We start from the raw sequence: 19,055 nt of genomic DNA, 5'->3' as shown, positions 1-19,055 counted from the left end.
TGTATGTTTATATATCAAATAATGATTAATGTAAATGTTTTTCCAATTTATTAGATATCATTGCATTTCCATATGAGTCGATTTATATCTACAGATTTTAATAACGTAGATGACGCATGTGGTAAACAAAATGTAATTCACAAAATAAACAAGCTTATTTGCAAACAATAAAAATTTTCTTACGTCTTATCAGCAAAAACAAACTAACAGTGTTGACATACTAACGATAATTGAAAAATTTTAATGATATATTCGTTATAATGATGCTATTTTTAATTATGTAGTGTTGGTTGCCTATAGTAACCAACAAGATTTTAAATAAGACGTTGTCAAGTTTATGTGTTATGTAGAGAAGATTCCTATTTAATCAATGAATTTAGATAGAAATAAACTTACAGACGTTAATGTAAGGAAGGTACAATATAAATTTTGGCAACTATGGAGAGTTGTCGCTTCTTCTTTTTATATTTATATGGAATAAGGACGGTATTTTATTATACAGTGCGTATCAATTAATTGGAATAAATTTAAATGATTATTTTTGAAAATATGTTTAATATTGAAAGTAGTATTGTTATGTAATTGAATATACACGCGATTTAAGTGAAATAAGTGAATATTCATAAAATATTTACCTTTTTTTTGGGGATCCGTAGGCTAAAATATAACAAACTCCCGAAATAATTCCCGCAACAACACTAACCCCTAAACCAGTGGAAACTACGAACGAAACCATATCTAAAGGCATTTCCCTCACCAAAAACACATTGTCTTTACATAACCATTCTATAAACGATTTTCTCATGAACAAAAATTACCCGGTGATTTTCAAAAACACCTCGTAGACGACGTCCGTGATATAAAATTACGCATCTTTTCAAGAAACTAAAAAGATACTGAAATCTCAGTAGAAAGGAAACAGATAATAAAGTTTCGTGCACTAGGAGTCGGTGGAAGTCACGAGATTGTTGTACCGACCTTGTGAAGGTAACTACATTACCGATTCATTCGGCGAGAAAGTTTTCTAAAATCTTACCTGTGTCAAGATGGAGTGTAAATATTTATTTATATGTTATAAAATAATTTAAAGTATCAGTTGAAAGGTAGGAATGATTTTGAACAAAAAGAAAAATAATTTTTTAACTATTATCCTCAAAATATCATATAGAGGGCGTTAAAAAAAACATACAGGGTGTTTCGGGACTTGATACGTAAAATTCGTGTTTGAATTTATGCCGGGACAAAAATATTTTCTCAAACGACACCTCGTTTCCGAGTTATAGGCTTTCAAAGTTTCAAAATCAGAATTTATGTTGTAAATATATTTTCTAATTTATAAATTCGAACATTATTTATTTTAAATGAATGATTACGTTTCTAGGTTAAGTAAAAAAGTGAAAAATCCTTATTCAGGACGAAAGGTTTTGGAAAAAAGAAACTAGAGATGTTGAAGTTTTGGAAAATGTAAATAATAAAAGATCCTTTAGAATTTTGATAATATACAGGGTGTTTCGGGACTTGAAACGTAAATTTCGTGTTTGAATTTATGCCGGGACGAAAGTATTTTCTCAAACGACACCTCGTTTCCGAGTTATAGGCTTTCAAAGTTTCAAAATCAGAATTTATGTTGTAAATATATTTTCTAATTTATAAATTCGAACATTATTTATTTTAAATGAATGATTACGTTTCTAGGTTAAGTAAAAAAGTGAAAAATCCTTATTCAGGACGAAGCGTTTTGGAAAAAAGAAACTAGAGATGTTGAAGTTTTGTAAAATGTAAATAATAAAAGATCCTTTAGAATTTTGATAATATACAGGGTGTTTCGGGACTTGAAACGTAAATTTCGTGTTTGAATTTATGCCGGGACGAAAGTATTTTCTCAAACGACACCTCGTTTCCGAGTTATAGGCTTTTAAAGTTCGAAATCTGAATTTATGTTGTAAATATATGATTTGAGATCAGTCCACTTTATTTAACGTAAATTCTGTGAGAGGTAAATCGTGATTGTACGTCCTAAGGCTATTAGAGAAATTTGACAAACAAATGTATGTTTAAAATACGTTCTTTTACTATATTTGTAATAGTAAGAGTAAATATTTTACCAACTGCTTTCTTTATCGATAGATTTGAAAGTGTATTTCATTATTTCTTGATACGTTGGGAAGTGATTAGCGTCGATCATATGAAACGATAAAAAAAACGATAAATTTTGTTATTTAAGTCGATTTTTGAGCAAAATATTGGATCTGGGGGCACGAGTACGATTTCCGCGGCGCCTGGATTTGATGCCTTTTTGTAAATCGACCCAAAATAAGTCGAAAGTTATGAATAAAAATTTTCGATATCTTGCTTCGTTTTCGAGATATCGATACTTAAAGTTGGAAAAATTTATTTTTAATCAATATTTGTATATAACCTAACCTAACTTTATCGTGGTGGACTTGAGTGTGAAAAGTTCAAGAATCGCGAATTTTTTGCAGCAAAAATTGTTCAATAAAATTTTCTTTACGTGAGGTTTATTTTAGTTTTATTTTATTATTATTATTTTTTCTTATGGGAGGGCTTCGACCCTTCGCTGCCACGGGGGATTTGCCATAAGCCGCGAGGAACGGGTTAGTCTTGATAGGGGAGATCGGGGGTAGATAAATTTGGAGCGGGTAGATTTGAAACGATTTTTTAAAATAATTTTCCTTATTCGGTCGATTTTCTCGTTAAAAATGGAATAAATGATGCAAAAACAATTGCTAGATAACTTTTCTAGGATAATTGTACTTTTCCCTTACTTACTAATTAAATTTTCAAATTATCATTAAATGTTTTTATTTATTTCATAAATAATGAAAAACAACCGACAATTCTTCATAAAAAACATCAAATTATTCATGTATTTATCGTAAATTAATCACAGAGTGATGAAAGTTATAAAAATCTATTTTTTTCAATATAATTTTGGAGTTTCATGGTAAATAATATAAAAATTAAATAAAAAATCTTTTGTTCATCGAATATTCATTTGAAACGAAGTATTTAACTCCATCTGTTCAATACTTTTTGAACTAACTTTTAATTATAACTTCAAGTATCGATATCTCGAAAACGAAGCGAGATATCGAAAAATTTCATTCTTCATTTTCGATTTATTTTAGCCTAATTAAGCCAAAATCGATCTACGGGGTATCGATTAATTACTTAGAAAGAGGGTAATTTGGTTACCAGCCAATTCGACGCATTTCCCACTGTGGAAAGGAAATTTGAAAACCAAGTTGTTCAAATTCGTTATTTGTCAGGCCATTCGCAGAAAATGATGGAGTTATTGATAATAGATCAGCTCTAAATCCATTTCGACGACAAACTGTTGTCGGGATTCAGCCAATGCGTCTTGCTGAAGATCTGCTGTGGATTGTGGGATTCTAGACTGATCGAAAAATGGTTCACGTAATTTACGGTTGCCCCCTTATGAGTTTTTTCGACTTATTATTTATTTTAATTTATAATTCCTCGCTGCTAAACAGATACATTACATACAAACAACAAAACAAGCATTTTTTAAGCAACTACTGCCATCTCTAGGTCATCAAGACGAAATTTATTGGTTACTTACATAAAAAACTTCCTCATCGGTTAGAAACGTTCTTCGTTTTTACCTATTCTGAAACAAACATTAAAAAATTAAACATAATGACAGAAAAAATATGTTTGGTCAAAGTTAATTCTTTCACGCACGTTTATTTGTAAAATTTTCGTACCACACCTGTATATATATATCATTGTTCGATCTTTTTTCTAATTCTTAAGGTTGAATGAAAAGTCTGACCCAAAGAATTTTGCAGCCCAACCGATTATTAAATATAAATAGCGTTGAATAAACTATTTTCATCGCAAAATCCAAACTCAAAAATAAAAAACCCCTGTACAATATATAACAAGTAACTAAGTACTGAAATGATTAATTTCCGTTGAACATATAAAATCTCAGTGTTCGATATAACGTATTAAAATATTTCCTTTCCATAGTAATTTGTGATCACCACTCGTATCTATAGTAACAATTATTTACTACGACTCGAAAATCACTGATATTTGTAAAGCATTATAACCGTCAAAAAAACAATTAACGACAAATATTTTATTTTCTAAAAACTATTTTTATTTTGAATTCAACGAAGAATTTATTTATTTATTTTTAAAATAACGTAATAATTTAAATACTAACCTTATATTTAGAACAATAACATTAACATTTAAAGTCTCGTAAATATCACAGAAAACGTCAAACTACCTAATGCATAAAAACGTTAAAAATTAAATAGGATGTGCTAGACCATATGGTGATCCCCTAAAACGTGACGTCCGGTAGATTCATTAAGTTTATTGATCTCGAATATACAGGGTATATACAAAATATAATTCGTCACCTGTAATGTGATTTATAACTAATCTTATTTATATATAACGTTATAAGTCTGTCAACACAACAAATTTCTGGATATTATTATTGTTATATATTGGTTTAATCCTATATTTATTTGGTTCGTGTTATAACGCTATCTATTGTTTAATCCATGTACTAACTTTTATTCATGACTGAAGTTACCATCAAAATAATTTTGTTTGTCCTTTGGAATTTAAAACACAGATGGCGAAACTAATGAAAATTATAATTCCAAATTTTACAAGGCTTAATATTTACTAGATCATTTTAATATTCACTTTATTAAACAGAAATAATTAACCCAAAGTGTTAATAAAAATTTTCAAGTCTTCTGTCAATATATTTATTGCTTTCAACTCTAGCGCCCTCTCTTAAATGTTCGTTGTAATAATTAGCATAAAGCAACTCAATTAAACGGAAATTTCATTACTGCTTCAAGATTAGAATGTAGATGGCGGTAGTAATTTATCCCTTCAATATTTTAAATTTTATAGCGTTAAATTTATCTTAAACCATATTTATTGTATCGAAATAATTAGTTTATAGTATATAGCATCATATATTTCACGACAAATATCACTATTACAGTTTTCTATAACTTTACGCAGTTATCTTTATATTTAATTCAAATAAAGAACATGTTGCTTTATACAAAAAAATACAAAACGTACTCGCGTTTTTTCCATGATTGTAAATATAATTAAAAAGAAATTTTATCAAGCAACACTTTTATTTAAACTAGTTTCACTTAATGACGCCATCTTTAATACTAGTTGTTAACTAATTGTTTGTAAATGAAATAGGTGACGAATCACGAAATTATATCAAGAAGAAGAGAGAATATATTAAAATATATGTGCTAGAGTGAGAGAAAATGATTAGCGGAACATATACTGTATACACACAACTTTATGTGAATTCATTTGATATTGAGAATAGGGGCGTAAATAAAACACGAAGTTGATTCGAATAAGTATTATGTCTACAATTAAAAAAAATCACTTTACAGTATACAGTAATAATTCATAATAAAAAAGTAGAACGAGTTCAAGTAGTAACGCCTTTCATATCAACGTATGAATATCGTATAGAAATCGTATCAATTTAATAAAGAAAGAAGATAACACAATGTATGAGTTAGAATGAGATAGAAACAAATTTAATATGCCACCAAATCTACGTGTTTAAAAAAGGAGTGTAAGAGTGAGATAGAATGCTGCAAGTTCATTTAGGTTTTGTTTGTGATAAAGATAGAACATAATAAACTGTATGGATTGAAATGAAATAGAAGCAAGTTTAATATACCATATTGAATCAGTGTGTGAAACTAAATAACCGAATCAATATGATAAAGAGAGGAAATATCAAAGTAGATGCGCTAGAATGAGATAAACAAGTTCGATATACCGTGTATATCGAAATTAAATCAGTAAAGCAATTATATTTAAGTTTAGTATACCATGTAAATCAAAAATAAGTGATATCACAAAAAATTGTTTTGATATCGAATTTTAACTTAAAATTGACTATATTTTATTACGTTCGGGAAAGGACCGAGCAGATCTTCGTGGTTATAAGTGAATATCCGTTATAAATGCACTTCAAGGAATTGGAGTATTCGTTATAGATCTAAGAGAAAACGTCCTGGTGCCTATTTCTAAACTCATTCGTTGCGTTGGAGTGAATATATCCATATTATTCAACGCCATATTTTTCTTTGCATCTAGATCTTCTTCTTTCGTCGGTGGTTCGTAATGAGCGTAATTAACATTCATCATATATCTGAAAACGACAAATTAATGATCGTATAATCGCGAAAATTGAAAAAAAAAACCATAAAAATGTGGATAATCTGAAGTTCGACCTACATTATCAGAATACTGCCAACCGCCATCATTCCCACAGACATATAATTGAAAATTCCGCTGTTGGTGTGCAGAGTTGCGTTGTAGACCATCGGATATATTATATTAGCTGTCAATTCATCGAGACTTGTCAAAATACTGATTACCGCGAAAACTTTTCCCATTTCCTGCGAAGATATGATAAATGACGTAACGGTTCTGAGCATTATGCCTCCCATGCCTCTAAATGCGAACGCGCAGTACGCTAAAAAACGGAAAACTTCATAAAAAATATAATTATGGCAAGTTTAATATGAAATAGATCTTCCAAATTTGTTCATTTGTACATCCACGCCTCCCTATCAAATTAATTCCAGTGCATCTCCATCTTGTTCAAGCGGAATCGGTATCCTTCGAAACGTGGTTTTAAAAAAAATCATACGGAGCCAAGTCAGGCGATTAATATGCGTGAAATAGTTCAACTTTAGCCAAAAACTGTTGAACTGACACGGTTTTGAGTGCAGGTGTTTATTTGAATCGATTTAACATCATTTTTTCGAACGTGGTGATGATTTTATTACCGGGACACAACAGACAGAAAATCTGGATCAGATTCGAGCTGTTCTTTCTCCTGATTGTCAGTCCAAACCAGGACCAAACTTCGCATCGTACCTTCAACAATTTGCGTCGATTCTGAAGGTGGCTGGACGTCTGCAACCAAGAAATAAACCTCCAAGAGATAGCGGAGGCTCTCAACAAAAAGACCTTTTGGATAATAGATGTCGCAGTAATGGTATTATTTTGTCCAAACACGTAACGAAAATCATCGCTAATCCGACGTTTTCGCTGGATTTAGCTCCCGATGACTTTTCTCTATGTTCGTAACTTGAAAATATTTTGGGAAACGCGCCATTGGAGTCCATTGGAGACGATCCTCGAGAAGGAAATGTAACCAGTGAAGATCTGCTCTAACAGGAGTCCTGTCTGGACACCTGAAGACATCGGACTTGGCAGATTCTGTTGCCCAGAAACTCCATCCACGTTCTCTCGAAGTGTGAGACATTAGGGGTCTCCAGATTACTACACCTGGAAACGTTTAAAATTGAAAACGAAGATCTGTGGCAGCTGGATCAGCTCTAAACGATGAGGATCCCCAGTATCACGGCAAGAAAGGCCGACGAGGGTCGCTTTTGGATAATAGATGTCGTAAAAAAGATACTGAGAATGTCACATTTCATTACACCCGATTTTTAGTAATATTTTGTCCAAACACGTAACGAAAATCATCGCTGCTCCGACGTTTTCGCTGGATTTAGCTCCCGACGACTTTTCTCTATGTTCGTAACTTGAAAATATTTTGGGAAACGCGCCATGAGTCCATTGGAGACGATCCTCGAATGGAAAAGAGAAGGAAATGTAACCAGAGAAGATCTGCTCTAACAGGAGTCCTGTCTGGACACCTGAAGACATCGGACTTGGCGGATTCTGTTGCTCAGAAACTCCATCCACGTTCTCTCGAAGTGTGAGACATTAGGGGTCTCCAGATTACTACACCTGGAAACGTTTAAAATTGAAAACGAAGATCTGTGGCAGCTGGATCAGCTCTAAACGATGAGGATCCCCAGTATGACGGCAAGAAAGGCCGACGAGGATCGCGTTGTACATAGTACCTCAATTTATACATAATCAACGTCTGTTACCTATATTTTTGAGGTTAATTGAGAAAAAAAAAATAATAAATCTACTTACATATGTATAAATATATGTCATTAGTGGCATTGGCTCTAAGTATATTGGATATAATGTGCGAAATGGATGCTAGAAGTACTAGAGGAAATTCTTGTATTTTGAGCAACTTATGAAGAACCACAGTACTGAATACAGTACCGATTATATTCAAAATACTGGCAATACTGTTGACTAACGTTATTTTCGATAATGTCCAGTAGAATTTGGCTCTCAAAAATAGAGTCAGTACTGTCATTTCTCCAATGGTGAAATTCTGTAATAAAATAATACCAAGAATCGATAATAGATGGATTCTACCATTGTTCGGTCTCTTTTTGAAAATGTTTTTCACTAAATCCTTCACGTTCGTCAATTTGATTTTTTCTTTTGAATTTTGTACCTACAAATGCAAACAAAAATGAAAACTACACAATCGACGCCTTCCCATTGACTTAAATTTCAAAGAATTAATGACAATTTTTCACTAGTGCTAAGGCCGAAACCAAAAGCAGCACGCCACCCCACGCCACGCCACCCCACACCAAGTGTCGAAAATGTGATCTGATTGTGTACGCAGGAAATTGATTTAAATGGAAAATCATATTCGACACTTGGCGTGGGGTGGCGTGGCGTGGCGCTAATGGGTTTCGGCCTTTAATATTAAGCAAACAGCCAGATGGTTAGACAGACAGAACCAATGAGGGGTAAAAATGGTTTGAGACCAGATTTACCGCATGTGTTGATGATTAAAATGATGAAAATGAGGAAAAGCGTGTGTTAATTCGTGAGATTTCCCATAAAAGTGGCGAGAACGTGAAATAATTCGAATTTATTTACGAAAAACAAATGGCCCTACCTCTTTATTTCCTTTCAGAGATTCCGGTAAAACAAATATCGTATATAAAAGGCTGAATCCCAGCAAACTCATAGTGATTAAATAAACAGTTGCGTAATTTGTGGCATAAAATAAATAGGAAGCGCTAAAATTTCCAAAAACTGAAGACAAACCAAAAATCACTTCAAAAAGAGCTAACCTAAAAATTAGAACGACCTATTTGATTGGAAATATTTTTTTTATGTTCAAAAATCAACTTAATATCCTGATTATGGTTATAAATGTTTACAAAAACTTTCTTAAAAAGAACAAACTTGGCAACAACGGTACATCGACGAGAATACGGGGTGTGGCTCGAAAGTAATGCAGTGGAGACTTTCGTAGTGCTTCAAAAAACTTTTGTACATTTTTATTTCGAAATCTTGGGATTCCGATAATTTTTCTACCTGAACAAATCGTTGTTGATGAAGGTACAACGACATCAAGACACTTTGAAACTTCGCTACGACAAAGCGCCGGTTCACTCGGCCAATCGGACAACGTACAGCTTCGACAGACTTCTTTGTGTTACTGCAGCTCAAGAAATCGCCGAAAAAACAAATATGTAGAGACTCTAGGTCAAATTAGTGCCGTTTCGACGAGCTTGATCAAGAACTCTGAGTTTCTGGAACCTAAACAAACCTAAACTGCCGAATGTAACGAAAATTTAAGCACAAGGAAAGGTCGTAGAGCAAACTTCACATCCACAATGTGCCCACTCACTTGGCTTTCGCCAGGATCGACTTCCTGGTGAAAAACAAGGTCAGTGTCACATCCTAGATGGCGTACAACTTCGACTGACTTTTTTTTGTTACTGCAGTTCAAGAAATCGCCTAAAAAACAAATATGTGGAGACCCTAGGTCAAATTAGTGCCGTTTCGACGAGCTTGATCAAGAACTCTGAGTTTCTGGAACCTAAACGAACCTAAACTGCCGAATGTAACGAAAATTTAAACACAAGGAAAGGTCGTAGAGCAAACTTCACATCCACAATGTGCCCACTCACTTGGCTTTCGCCAGGATCGACTTCCTGGTGAAAAACGAGGTCAGTTTCATACATCAGACGGCGTACTGCTTCGACAGACTTCTTTATGTTACTGCAGCTCAAGAAATCGCTGAAAAAACAATACGCAGAGACTCTAGGTCAAATTAGTGCCGTTTCGACGAGCTTGATCAAGAACTCTGAGTTTCTGGAACCTAAACAAACCTAAACTGCCGAATGTAACGAAAATTTAAGCACAAGGAAAGGTCGTAGAGCAAACTTCACATCCACAATGTGCCCACTCACTTGGCTTTCGCCAGGATCGACTTCCTGGTGAAAAACGAGGTCAGTTTCATACATCAGACGGCGTACTGCTTCGACAGACTTTTTTGTGTTACTGCAGCTCAAGAAATCGCTGAAAAAACAATACGCAGAGACTCTAGGTCAAATTAGTGCCGTTTCGACGAGCTTGATCAAGAACTCTGAGTTTCTGGAACCTAAACGAACCTAAACTGCCGAATGTAACGAAAATTTAAACACAAGGAAAGGTCGTAGAGCAAACTTCACATCCACAATGTGCCCACTCACTTGGCTTTCGCCAGGATCGACTTCCTGGTGAAAAACGAGGTCAGTTTCATACATCAGACGGCGTACTGCTTCGACAGACTTCTTTATGTTACTGCAGCTCAAGAAATCGCTGAAAAAACAATACGCAGAGACTCTAGGTCAAATTAGTGCCGTTTCGACGAGCTTGATCAAGAACTCTGAGTTTCTGGAACCTAAACAAACCTAAACTGCCGAATGTAACGAAAATTTAAACACAAGGAAAGGTCGTAGAGCAAACTTCACATCCACAATGTGCCCACTCACTTGGCTTTCGCCAGGATCGACTTCCTGGTGAAAAACGAGGTCAGTTTCATACATCAGACGGCGTACTGCTTCGACAGACTTCTTTATGTTACTGCAGCTCAAGAAATCGCTGAAAAAACAATACGCAGAGACTCTAGGTCAAATTAGTGCCGTTTCGACGAGCTTGATCAAGAACTCTGAGTTTCTGGAACCTAAACAAACCTAAACTGCCGAATGTAACGAAAATTTAAGCACAAGGAAAGGTCGTAGAGCAAACTTCACATCCACAATGTGGCCACTCACTTGGCTTTCGCCAGGATCGACTTCCTGGTGAAAAACGAGGTCAGTTTCATACATCAGACGGCGTACTGCTTCGACAGACTTCTTTGTGTTACTGCAGCTCAAGAAATCGCTGAAAAAACAATACGTAGAGACTCTAGGTCAAATTAGTGCCGTTTCGACGAGCTTGATCAAGAACTCTGAGTTTCTGGAACCTAAACGAACCTAAACTGCCGAATGTAACGAAAATTTAAACACAAGGAAAGGTCGTAGAGCAAACTTCACATCCACAATGTGCTCACTCACTTGGCTTTCGCCAGGATCGACTTCCTGGTGAAAAACGAGGTCAGTTTCATACATCAGACGGCGTACTGCTTCGACAGACTTCTTTGTGTTACTGCAGCTCAAGAAATCGCTGAAAAAACAAATATGTGGAGACCCTAGGTCAAATTAGTGCCGTTTCGACGAGCTTGATCAAGAACTCTGAGTTTCTGGTACCTAAACAAACCTAAACTGCCGATTGTAACGAAAATTTAAACACAAGGAAAGGTCGTAGAGCAAACTTCACATCCACAATGTGCTCACTCACTTGGCTTTCGCCAGGATCGACTTCCTGGTGAAAAAAAAGGTCAGTGTCACATCCTAGATGGCGTACAACTTCGACTGACTTTTTTTTGTTACTGCAGTTCAAGAAATCGCCTAAAAAACAAATATGTGGAGACCCTAGGTCAAATTAGTGCCGTTTCGACGAGCTTGATCAAGAACTCTGAGTTTCTGGTACCTAAACAAACCTAAACTGCCGAATGTAACGAAAATTTAAACACAAGGAAAGGTCGTAGAGCAAACTTCACATCCACAATGTGGCCACTCACTTGGCTTTCGCCAGGATCGACTTCCTGGTGAAAAACGAGGTCAGTTTCATACATCAGACGGCGTACTGCTTCGACAGACTTCTTTGTGTTACTGCAGCTCAAGAAATCGCTGAAAAAACAAATATGTGGAGACCCTAGGTCAAATTAGTGCCGTTTCGACGAGCTTGATCAAGAACTCTGAGTTTCTGGAACCTAAACGAACCTAAACTGCCGAATGTAACGAAAATTTAAACACAAGGAAAGGTCGTAGAGCAAACTTCACATCCACAATGTGGCCACTCACTTGGCTTTCGCCAGGATCGACTTCCTGGTGAAAAACAAGGTCAGTGTCACATCCTAGATGGCGTACAACTTCGACTGACTTTTTTTTGTTACTGCAGTTCAAGAAATCGCCGAAAAAACAAATATGTGGAGACCCTAGGTCAAATTAGTGCCGTTTCGACGAGCTTGATCAAGAACTCTGAGTTTCTGGTACCTAAACAAACCGTTACTGCTGAATTTAACTATAATATAATTATTTTTTCTCTATTTGTTTTGCTCCTTTAAGTAAAAATAGAATTACTATACCTCAATGCTCTTTGTTCGGAGGTGGTGATGTCTGCGATGTATGTAGTGACCAAAAGCATAAAAGCCCCAGTTTCACCTGTCAATACATACGGCATCATACTAGCGATAAACCACCAGGTGGTTAGATCCTCAAAATAAACTATCAGTACATTTGCTGCTGCCGAAACCAATGCCCCTAAAACATTGTTTATTATGTCATCTGGGTCTTCTGTTTGTCTGTTATGAGTTGTGTGGTATAATAAGACCTATATGGGCGCTTAGCACATTAAACAAAGTTCATAACTCGGCGTTCGAGGTCTGATCTCTTCCCGGTCTCGAGATATGCGCTTGGAAAAAATGCAGGGAGAAGGTTTTGGTTTTTCCCAAAGTCAGGTATATCGGGGAGGATGAATTCTTCAAAATCGTCAGTAAAATTGACTAAAATCAATTTAAGATGCAATTCGTTTAGAGTTTATTTATAGTTTGGAAGTAAAAGCAACGATAATAATGTCATTTAAGTAACAAAACATTATAATAATGATTTATTAGCACTGTAAACGATTGGAGAAGCATTTTTATATTTTAAATACATCTTATTTCGTCAAAAACATTTTTTTTCTACTTTTAGCAAGCTTATAAACAGACCATTCCAGTCAATTAACCAAAAATATCGTATTATAAATAAAATTTCGATTAGTTTTGAAATAAACTCGCAGAAATCGTGTTTTAGAAACTTTACCGAGACTCACCCTCGTATATTCGTACACACCTGCGAGCGAGGCTATCAAAAATGGCATTATAATAATGTTTAGATCGAAACGTTTCGATTTATTAGCACTGAAAACGATTGGAGAAGCATTTTTATATTTTAAATACATCTTATTTCGTCAAAAACATTTTTTTTTTCTACTTTTAGGAAGCTTATAAACAGACCACTCTTCTCAATTAACCAAAAATATCATATTTCGATTAGTTTTGAAATAAACTCGCAGAAATCGTGTTTTAGAAACTTTACCGAGACTCACCCTCGTATATTCGTACACACCTGCGAGCGAGGCTATCAAAAATGGCATTATAATAATGTTTAGATCGAAACGTTTCGATTTATTAGCACTGAAAACGATTGGAGAAGCATTTTTATATTTTAAATACATCTTATTTCGTCAAAAACATTTTTTTTTCTACTTTTAGGAAGCTTATAAACAGACCACTCTTCTCAATTAACCAAAAATATCATATTTCGATTAGTTTTGAAATAAACTCGCAGAAATCGTGTTTTAGAATCTTTACCGAGACTCACCCTCGTATATTCGTACATACCTGCGAGCGAGGCTATCAAAAATGGCTTCCTTCCGAATCTGTCGGACCATAATCCGACGTATATACAAATAAATAAAGGAATTGTTGATTGTATCGTACTTTGGACCATATTTATGTGATTTACGGTCGGTTGAACTTTCGGTTCTAACAATTCTGTCATATTGTTGTCTTCGTTTCCTAGTTGGGAACAATTTTCCTTGGGATAGTCTAGTATAGTGTAACAAGTTCGGTATATGCTGAGATTCGTATATAGGGCCTCTAAAAAAACGTATAATTTTAATATCATAATATCTCCTATAGCTTATATGGTTTCTGTAAGTCTGGCAACGCCGTCGAAAAAGATTTAATGACGAATGCTGAAACGCATGCACTACCGAGTTTACCATCCGTGTTTCTTTTGCATGAACACTTAAATATACAAATACTTAATTCGTATTTGCTAGTTTCAGCAAATTTATTTAAAATACGACGTTAGGTAAAAAAGTGATTTTGTTTTACTTTACCCAATATTAGAATTGATAGGCCAACGGTTTTTTGACAAAAAACACAAAAGTAATAAATAGAAATAAAGGAAACTCTAAATACGTAACGATTGACGTCATAAGAAAATAAAAAAAAATAAAAGTAACGATAAAAAACAAAGAAAATACGTGATGATTAACATATTTCAAATCACGATGATTATCCCTATATAACCTCTAAATTTCTTAATGCTAAAATATATACAAAGCAGATTTTACATTATAGTGCATGATTGTGATGTTGCCAGATTTACTTAAACAGTACACGGCTCGAGATAAATTAGCTATCGAAATATTTCTAATATTCCTTAGCGATCTGATTACGTTGAATTGATTAAAATTATGAATTAAATCTTGTTATTAAAGTACTATCAAACAATAGATATAATCAGATTAATTGGTAATTTATTATCAATATTTCAAATATTTTATTGTGACGTATAACTACTGTAAAATATCATAAATAAAAAGATTTTATAAAAAACTACGTTTTGAAACAATTACACGCATCTTTGAAATAATATTTGGTGGTATAGCCGAAGATAGACATATACAGGGTGTCCCACGATTAGTTAAAACTATCTGTATAAGGCAAAATACTTATATTAAAATCTTGAAAATTTCCAAGTTTGGGTTATCAAATACGATCTTTTTAACTAAAATATTTTCAAAGATGGCCGACTTCCGATTCTACAGGAAGTCGACTATAACTTTGTTATTTTGAATAGAATACCCTGTATATTGATACATTTTTGAAATTTACGTCAAATTTTAGAATACTTTTGTCTAAAAACGTTTTTCGAAAAATGCGTATTTTTTGAGTTATTAATTTTTTTGTAAAAACTTTGACCCTTATAAATTATTTTTTTACGACGATACCCTTAAAGATATGAAAATGGTTTCTATTCGTTTGCTTTTAGCAAGATCAGACGCATTTGAATCTATGTTGTAAATTTTTTCAATTTATACAGGGTATGTATAAAAAGTGTTCAAAGTTTAACTTCATAAATATCAAATTTTTTAATTTTTTTAAATAGAAACACCCAGTTTTTTCTATTTTAATGCATTCAGGGGTAAAAAATGAGGCAAATTCATGTATACTTTCCTATATTTAAATCTTACCATTATCCAGATATTAAATGTTTTTTGTAAATTTGATATTTATGAAGTTAAACTTTGAGCACTTTTTATACAAACCCTGTATAAAATAAAAAGTTTTTCAACATACGTTCAAATACGTCTGACTTTGCTAAAAGCAACCAAACAGAAACCATTTTCATATTTTTAAAGTTATCCTGTTAAAAAAATAATTTATAAGGGTTAAATTTTTTACAAAAAAATTAATAACTCAAAAATTATGAATTTTTCGAAAAAAGTTTTTAGACAAAAGTATACTAAAATTTTACGTAGATTTCAAATATGTATTAATATACAGTGTGTTCCATTTAAAATAACAAAGTTTCAGTCGATATCCGGTAGAACCGGAAGTCGGCCATCTTTGAAAATATTTTAGTTAAAAATATCGTATCCGGAAACGTAGAAATTTTCTTGATTTTACTATAAGTATTTTGCCATATACAGATAGTTTTAACTCGTCGTGGGACACCCTGTATAGTATTTCGAGTAACGTCTTTTGAAGCATCGAGTATAATAAAATAATTCTACTAATGATAATTTTAATGTAAATAACATAATGTTCATCTCCCCCAATTAATATGGCGACTGGTTGTGACGTCATCCATATATGATTTACTTCTACGAGGTATTAAATTCAATATCCTGCGTTTATGATGATTATTTTTAGTGAAACAACCATTTTTCTGTATACTTTAATGTTTTAGCTATATTCTATTGAATATTAAATTGAAATCAGAACTTCTAGAAAACTCGAACTGCACCCGGAGGTCTTCTTCTTCTTTTTCGTACGTTTGGACTTGTCCTGTGTTTGTATCAAAGATGGCCTAGCTGCAACTGGACGTGGAAGATCTTTTTTGTAATTTTTTTGTTGGTATTCAATTATAAAAATCAAGTTTTTAGTATAGATACACGTTTAATTTGATATGGGCTATAAAATTAATCAACAGTATGAGTCACTCTTTATTATTGTGGTATACAAATGAAAATTGTGTAAGCAAAATCTTTTATAAAACTTTAAAACTTTATGACGACACCCTGTACAAGATTTCTTTAGTTAAATAAAAAAATATACTTACTTTGTACCATAATAGAATATGTCAAAAGCAAAAGAGGAATTTCTACGGTAATACGAAACGATTGGAATCCTGAAATCGCCATTTCAGCAACCACACAAATTAACTGGCTATTAAAATATTTTCGGTTTGATAATTAATAATCTGATCTGTTTATATATATATATGACAATGAGTTTTGAATAAGATAAAATCTTTTGTTATAAGTATGCCTACATTAAAATTATCAAACAAATCAGTATTTTTGACCGTTTTCGAGTTAATTATAATGTATATACTTGAAGACATATATCTGCTTCATCATCCAAAAGCTGTAGTCAGTTTTTACTTATTTTCTTGCTATTCAAGTTTTACTTTTGTAGTAACCCTCGTATTTGCTCTACGTATACTAAACTTTAATTATTACTGCAATAGATTCAAAGAAATATACGCATAATTAACTGTTCGTGAATACAGTTTAGATAGTGATAAGTGCGTAAAATGTGAATTAAATTGTTGTCCGAGGGTCAATACTTTCTAATTACGAAATATATAATATTATGGTTGATGTTCATCTTGTTGCCCGTGTTATTATTGTCTTGAACAAAATAGAACAACGGAGGCAACCCGTACAGCGTTTCGTATAGCCGGTTGTCTACTTTGCAGGGGCAAATTCCGAAAAACGCTTATGGTTAGCTACTCTATTAATATTTGCGTTGTTTTTTTTTGGTATGTGATTAAAAAATTGACTTTTGAATTAATAATTTGAACCAATTATAAAAATTGTCTATCCTCTAAGGGTTAAATACGTTAATTTAATCAATACGAGATAATTTATCTGTTTATAACTGTTATATATAAGCGAGATTCTCGCTACTGGTTGCGACGTTGCCGGATTGTTTTATAATTCCTTAAAATTAATATTAACAATGGGAAGGAAATGAAATGCCATGAAATCAAGTTTACATGCGCATTAACGTTGATTTGGTAACTGTTAGTGGTTATTTGCAGATTTTCTATCATCGGGTCGCCTTGAGACGAAAAAAAAATCAGATCAGTAGATAACAACGTCAATAAACATAATTATCAGCACTCGAATGCATATGTTTTTACATAAAATACCAACGAATTGTTTTAATTGTTATCTGAAGTATGTTGGGTATATTTATATTTTTTTTACCTATCAAACGTAGAGCATACTTTGACCAATCGCTCTTCCATTTTGTATATAGTCCTTTGTAGTTTGTATCTTTCCAAAAAATTTACCATTGTACCTCAAAACAATGACGAAGCTATGAGTTTTCTAAGAAAAATACGGAATTTTCTAGTTTTTTTTATTTTCTCATGACGTGATAATCCGTTCGACATCTCATTTGTTAGATTTTTTCATTTTCTACCAATCCTTTTTCGAAACATCACCATTGTTTCATTATTTCTAAAGTTATAAGCAAAAATAATACAAAAAACGAGTTTTTTATAATGAATTATTATTAATCAGCAGTAGAAACCTAAAATTGGAACTTAAAACACATAATTTTTATTCAATAACTTATTATTTTTCATATAACCACATAATTTATCAACATTTGATCTTTAAAACACAGTTTTAAATATCTATATTGAATTATTAATAGTTTAAATGGCGCGCCATTTGTGTGTACTGCTCCAATCAGTAGCGACAATCACCAACCAATCAGGGTCGTCCGTACAACTTCAACCTAATTAAGCGGGGTGTCATGGCTGCCTGTATGTAATATGAACGAACGTGTTTACATGATATTCACTTTAATAATTATCTATTATATCTAAATGGGAGTGTAAACATCAAATTATCGTTTTTGATAAAAACAAATTCAATTATGAAAATAGTTTTAATGTGAAACACAATGTGACTATAGAAAATATTCAATAATGAGAATACGTGAAGCAACAACTAATTGTATACAGTGTGGGTAAATTCATTATTTTGAAAATTACTAAAATATAAATATTTTTGTTAATAAAATGTGAATCTTGTAATACATTATTCGAAAGGTCAGTAGTAGTTCAATTATACGATGTGTATAAAAAATAATTTCATTTTTCAGTTTGAAAATTTTTGTTGTAGCACAATGTTTTAGGTGATTCACCCTGTATATATTGAAATTTTAGTAAAAAACAATAGAAATAAGCAAAACTAGCATGAATTGGTCGACAAAAATCAATTTATTGTTATTTGTGTGTATAAAATAAATTTTTAAATCCACTTATTTAAAAAAACCAGAAACAATGAATTTTTTTACAAGTCAAGTCTTGTTTATTTTAATATAAATATTTAATTGTTCTATTTTCATCGTGTATATAATACGTGAAACGTAATACGAGGATGGTTCAAGAAGTACTTGATATGACCTTGAGATAAAGTCGCGGCGTCGGTTTTTAGGGATAAGCGTGGGATAATTTCCATTGTCTATCTTGTAAAAGGAAAAACTATCAACGTTTGAGCGAATAAATCAAGCAAAAACGGCTAAAAAGAAAAAGATAATGCACTGTTATTGCAAAAATTAATAAACCAAAGTTTAAATTGCTTTCTCATGCCGTAAATTCGCCAGATTTGGCCCCCATGGATTATATAAG

The 19,055-nt window shown here is 32.9% G+C and overlaps 2 protein-coding genes across 6 annotated transcripts in view; both read right to left on the bottom strand.

The window, feature by feature from the left end:
- Positions 1 to 4,476, bottom strand: part of LOC130450504 (uncharacterized) — a 46,413-nt gene extending 41,937 nt beyond the window's left edge. For 2 of the 5 annotated variants that reach the window (XM_056788976.1, XM_056789044.1), the window contains exon 1: positions 636 to 973. In XM_056788976.1, coding sequence (XP_056644954.1) covers positions 636 to 805 — 170 coding nt within the window. In that variant the 5' untranslated portion in view covers positions 806 to 973. Of the gene's footprint in view, positions 1 to 635; positions 974 to 3,604; positions 3,653 to 4,216 lie in introns of those variants that run through there. The other 3 variants (XM_056789126.1, XM_056789298.1, XM_056789205.1) reach the window with 3 other exon arrangements.
- A 919-nt stretch (positions 4,477 to 5,395) lies between these two features.
- LOC130450441 (proton-coupled folate transporter-like) lies at positions 5,396 to 16,592 on the bottom strand. The gene is made up of 7 exons (XM_056788842.1): positions 16,464 to 16,592; positions 13,730 to 13,987; positions 12,431 to 12,605; positions 8,864 to 9,041; positions 8,029 to 8,407; positions 6,304 to 6,544; positions 5,396 to 6,217 (listed from the first exon to the last, which is right to left on the bottom strand). Exons 1-7 carry the CDS (start codon positions 16,543 to 16,545, stop codon positions 6,037 to 6,039), a joined length of 1,494 nt encoding a protein of 497 aa, XP_056644820.1. The 5' UTR covers positions 16,546 to 16,592; the 3' UTR covers positions 5,396 to 6,036.
- Positions 16,593 to 19,055: the final 2,463 nt, after the last annotated feature.

The sequence above is a fragment of the Diorhabda sublineata genome, chromosome 1 (assembly GCF_026230105.1).
Source record: "Diorhabda sublineata isolate icDioSubl1.1 chromosome 1, icDioSubl1.1, whole genome shotgun sequence".
NCBI lineage: Eukaryota > Metazoa > Arthropoda > Insecta > Coleoptera > Chrysomelidae > Diorhabda > Diorhabda sublineata.
Note: the sequence above shows the minus strand (reverse complement) of the source record. Positions and strands in the feature narration are given on the sequence as shown.

Coding starts and splice junctions, on each gene's coding strand:
- LOC130450441 (XM_056788842.1), bottom strand. CDS start 16,545: ATGGCGATTTCAGGATTCCAATCGTTTCGTATTACCGTAGAAATTCCT. Junction 13,988..16,463: donor ATATTCTATTATGGTACAAA/GTAAGTATATTT, acceptor ACGTTTTTTTAG/AGGCCCTATATACGAATCTC. Junction 8,408..8,863: donor CTCTGAAAGGAAATAAAGAG/GTAGGGCCATTT, acceptor TTGCATTTGTAG/GTACAAAATTCAAAAGAAAA.